Raw genomic sequence first — 5,012 nt, forward strand, 5'->3', positions numbered from 1 at the left:
ATTGATCCTCCGCAAAAAAGAGAAAAAACCGAAGAGGGGCCGACAATGTTCGTAGTTTGGAGCAGAGGTGGCGCTAGAGTTTTTTCGTTGTCCGTCAAATAAAGAAATCATTTTATTTCCAATTTGTAGTCATTAAACGAAACATTTATTATTTCTCTGTTAGAACGTTTTTGAAATCAGGTAACATTTCACGAAATGACGTGATTAGAAGACGGCAGAACTCTGATCGTTTCCTGATCCCGCACTGACTTCCCTCAGCGGGAGAAAAACTCCGCAGAAGTACTGTCACGCCTGAAAAAATCCCTGCCCCCCTCTTGACACCCCATAAATATTTTTCTAGATCCGCCCCTGCAGATAGGCAACACACACCTCTCACTCGAGGAAAGACAGAGACGTATCTTTGCCTGTATTGTGGATCACCTGGGCATTTCATTGCTGCATGCCCGGCGAGAGTAAAATCCAGGGTCCGCCAGTAGATGCGGGGAGTCTGGCGGACCACCTCTTTAAAGAGAAATCTCCTCGTCTGTTGTTGCCGGCCACAGTGCTTCATAACGATCAGTCCTTTACCCTGTCTGTCCTAGTTGATTCCAGCTGCGAGCGAAACCTAATTGACTCAGGTTTTGTTCAACAGATGGCTATCAAAACTGTCCCGTTATCCACTCCTCTTAGAGTATCGGCCCTGGACGGCAAAGCCTTACCTCAGATAACCCACCACACCGAACCTCTGAGTCTGCTCATTTCCGGAAATCATCACAAACGGACCTCGTTCTACGTGTTTCCCTCTGCTAACTTCTCAATAATTCTAGGTTTTGACTGGTTATCTCTACATAACTCCCATATCAACTGGTCCAAAAGATATAGAATCCTGGTCTGTTAATTGTCACTCATCCTGTCTCCGCTCAGCTCTCCCACCAGGTTCCCCGCCGGCAAAGCAACAGGAGGCAGACCCGTCAGACCTCTCCCGTATTCTAGTTGAGTATCACGATCTGGCTCCAGTGTTTAGTAAGTCTAAAGCGCTGTCACTCCCACCTCACCGACCATATGATTGCGCAATCGACCTTCTCCCGGGGCGCCTCTCCCTAACAGCCGTCTTTAACATTTCCAAACCAGAGAGAGAAACAATGCAGAAATATATAAATGAGTCTCTAGCTGCTGGGATCATTTGGTTATCATCTTCTCCATTAGGATCAGGATTTTTTTTGTGGGAAAGAAAGATGGGTCCCTCAGGCCATGTATTGATTACCGGGGTCTTAATCAAATTACAATTAAGAATAAATACCCCTTACCTCTTCTGTCCTCCGCGTTTGAACCTGTGCAGGGAGCCACCATTTTCACCAAGCTAGACCTAAGAAATGCTTATCATCTCCTCCGAATTCGTGAAGAGGATGAGTGGAAGACTGTGTTCAAGACTCCCCTGGGCCATTTTGAATACCTTGTGATGCCGTTTGGCTTGTCTAACGTGCCCGCCTGTTTTCAAGCCCTGGTAAATGATGTACTCAGGGATTTTTGAACATATGTTTTCGTTTATCTTGATGATATTCTGATTTATTCAAAAAGCCTTCCTGAACATCAGAAATATGTCCGCCTGGTTTTGCAACGCCTTCTAGAAAATAAACTTTTTGTCAAGGCAGAAAAGTGTGAATTTCACCAATCCTCAGTAAGCTTTCTGGGGTTTATTCTAGAGGGCGGACAGATTAGGCCCACTGACGAAAAGATCAAAGCAGTCTTAGAGTGGCCGGTGCCCGAGACCAGAAAACAACTCCAGAGATTCCTCGGGTTGTTGAGGAATATAATTATGTTAATAGTTAAAGGTTGTGTTAATTCACATTAAGATATGTTTTACTGAAAAGGAATGTGTTACGTTGTGCTGGTTCAACACCAAATAAGGTGTTGTACAAGACATTCCTGGCAGGCAAGGGACTCAACCAGAGTCTCTGTTTGGACAGATAAGAACTAACAGTCTGACTAATGGTCCTCTGAGGGAGCAGATTTAACTTCCACGAGGTCGGCCCAGAATTCTCGGAACTTACAACACACACTCAATATAAAACAGAGCCAGAAGCAAGATTCAGAACGCCATTGGTCAGATGGTTTCCAATACACAACAGCAGACTGAAAGCGGTATAAATGCTCGAAGCCAGAAGCAGAAGACAAGACATTTTGGATTCTGAGACGATGAAATGAGATGATGAAAATGTAATATGTGATTCCGCAGATGTGCATTAAATGTCTTCCTGGTTGTCAGTGAGCCGGAGAGAATGGAGTTTTGTGTATCGTCTCTTAATTCATGAGTTTAGCACCTTTGAATTCCTCCATAGGGTTCGCAAACTTCTACCGCCGTTTTATTAAAAACTATAGCCAGACTCCCCAGCCTCTCCCCGCTCTAACCTCTGTCAAAACCACCTTTACATGGACACCTCAAGCTGACGCAGCGTTCACTCGACTTAAGATGCCCTTCGCTAATGCGCCGGTCCTCATTCAGCCAGACCCCTCTAAACAGTTCATCTTGGAAGTTGATGCATCGGATTCTGGGGTTGGAGCAGTCCTGTCACAGTTCTCAGATTCAGACCATAAAACTCTCCCATGTGCGTTTTTCTCTCGTAGGTTGTCCCCAGCTGAGAGGAACTATGATGTGGGAGATCACAAACTCCTCGCGATAAAACTGGCCCTGGAGGAATGGCGGCACTGGCTAGAGGGCGCTCAACACCCGGTACTAGTCTGGTCGGATCATAAGAACCTCTCAGACCTGAAAACGGCTAAAAGACTCAATCCACGTCAATCTCGTTGGTCATCGTTTTTCTGCCGGTTTAACTTATTCATCTCATACCGACCAGGTTCAAGAAACATTAAACTTGATGCTCTGTCCCGATTATATTCAGCTGATGATTCAGATAAGGTTCCAGCCACGATCTTGCCCCCTAGTTGCTCCGTTGCCACGGTTACTCGGGAGATAGAGGATCTTATTAAGCAGGCTCAGTCATCCGAACCAGACCCAGGCACTGGTCCCCCTAACAAGACGTATGTTCCTACATCCATCAGACCTCGATTGCTAAATTGGATGCACTCCACTAAATTCTCAGCCCATCCTGGTGTTAGTAGAACCATTGCTCTCATTTCACGCTGGTTCTGGTGGCCTTCCAGTTACAAAGATATTAAGGAGTATGTCTTGGCCTGCCCAGTTTGCGCCCATAACAAACCATCTCACCAACCTCCTTATGGCCTGCTACAACCGCTTCCCACACCCAAACGTCCATGGTCGCACATTGCGATAGACTTTGTTACCGGACTCCCAGTATTTAAGGGCATGACCACTATTCTAACTATTGTCGACTGATTCTCCAAAGCCTGTCATTTGGTCCCACTAAGAAAACTTCCGTCAGCTTTTCAAACAGCCCWGCTCCTGGTTAAACATGTTTTCAGACTACATGGGATCCCTCAGAAAATATTGTCTGATCGTGGACCTCAGTTTACAGCCCAGGTGTGGAAACACTTTTGTGCGGCCCTCGAGGCCAAAGTTTGTTTAACATCTGGTTGTCACCCTCAGTCAAATGGACAGACGGAACGCATGAACCAGGAGCTGGAGTCAACCCTCAGATGCCTCACCTCGACCACCTCGACTGGAGCCAATTTCTCCCCTGGGTCGAGTACGCTCACAATTCTCTCACTTCATCTGCTACTGGTCTGTCTCCTTTCGAAATCTCTTTAGGTTATGAACCCCCACTCTTCCCCTCGGATGAGAAGGAGATATCCGTTACTTCTGTAAAGCACCACATCCGCCGCTGTAAAACCATTTGGGGTAACACGGTTGCAGGCCTGAATCGAACCGTGGAACAAAACCGCCAGTTTGCTGACCGTAAAAGACGGCCAGCTCCCCACTACACACCTACACACAACAGGTATGGCTTTCAACTAAGGACATTCCACTAAAATCTATGTCTAAGAAGTTGTCCCCCCGTTTCATTGGTCCCTACAAGATCGAGTCRGTCATCAGTCCTTCCACTGTCAGTCTTCGCTTCCCTCCCTCTCTCCGAGTCCACCCCACCTTTCATGTGTCTCARATTAAGCCCGTGTTCACTAGTTCCTTGTGCCTGCCACCTGAACCCCCACCTCCCGCCCGTGAATTTGATGGGGGCCCTGTTTATTCTGTTCGCCAGATCGTTGACTCCCGTAAACGGGGTAGAGGTTGGCAATATCTGGTGGATTGGGAGGGTTACGGCCCAGAGGATTGTCAATGGGTCCCTGGCTCATTTATTGTAGACTCTTCCCTCATCACTGATTATTGCGCTTCCCTCCCTTCGGGTTCTGTTGGACCACCGGCTGGCGGTCGTTGAGGGGGATGGGGGGGGTACTGTTGGGATCCAMAGTTTTGGGATGGTGGGGTTGCTGTCTCACCTTTTGTCCACCAGAGGGCGTCCTGAGGCTTTTGCCTGGAAGGTTGGCCTACAGCTCGGGTTCCAATGCACCTGATGCYAATCTYGTTAGCTCCTATATTAGGAGGGAGTCRCCRTCACTTCACTGCCAGAGTGTCACCTATGTTTGGTACTTCAGGCCCCAGAGTCTTCGTCTCTGTTCAGACCTTGTTTAGAAATTCTCTGTGAACCTTTGTGTGTCTCTCCCTCAGMGTTCCGAGATTGCCTGTGCGCCTAGCAGTGGAATTCCCCACTTACCTGTCCGCCCTCCGACGCCGCCTCTCCAGCCGTCCACTTTCTTCCTTCAAGCCCTGGACTCCCCAGATGCCCTTTTCCCCCTCCCGGCTCGAACYCGCTCCAAACCACGTAAGCTCCGTCTACTCCGTTTACTGAAGATCCCAACTGAGCCTGAACYAACCATACCTGTYCTCCTGTGCTCAGATATCTGGCGTGAGCCGTGCGAAGAGATCCAGGACCCCAGAATTACCAGTCACCTTCCTGATTTGTTTCTTTACAATAAACCACTCACAATAAACACCGGTGTTCTCAGTTGTGTTCTGCATGTGGGTTAGAAAAATAGAATCCGACCTGACAGTTAATACG

General features: G+C 47.8%; 1 protein-coding gene across 1 annotated transcript in view; it reads left to right on the forward strand.

Annotated features, from left to right (window-relative positions):
* The window catches only part of LOC103466706 (metabotropic glutamate receptor 3-like), a 51,288-nt gene that overhangs the window by 4,213 nt on the left and 42,063 nt on the right, over window positions 1-5,012 (forward strand). The window contains exons 2-5 of the mRNA XM_008412481.2: window positions 2,605-2,710; window positions 3,545-3,644; window positions 3,707-3,896; window positions 4,622-4,775. Of these exons, the coding sequence (XP_008410703.2) occupies window positions 2,605-2,710; window positions 3,545-3,644; window positions 3,707-3,896; window positions 4,622-4,775 (550 nt within the window). The remainder of the gene's footprint in view (window positions 1-2,604; window positions 2,711-3,544; window positions 3,645-3,706; window positions 3,897-4,621; window positions 4,776-5,012) is intronic.

Source organism: Poecilia reticulata, linkage group LG6, assembly GCF_000633615.1.
Source record: "Poecilia reticulata strain Guanapo linkage group LG6, Guppy_female_1.0+MT, whole genome shotgun sequence".
In the NCBI taxonomy this organism is placed as follows: domain Eukaryota; kingdom Metazoa; phylum Chordata; class Actinopteri; order Cyprinodontiformes; family Poeciliidae; genus Poecilia; species Poecilia reticulata.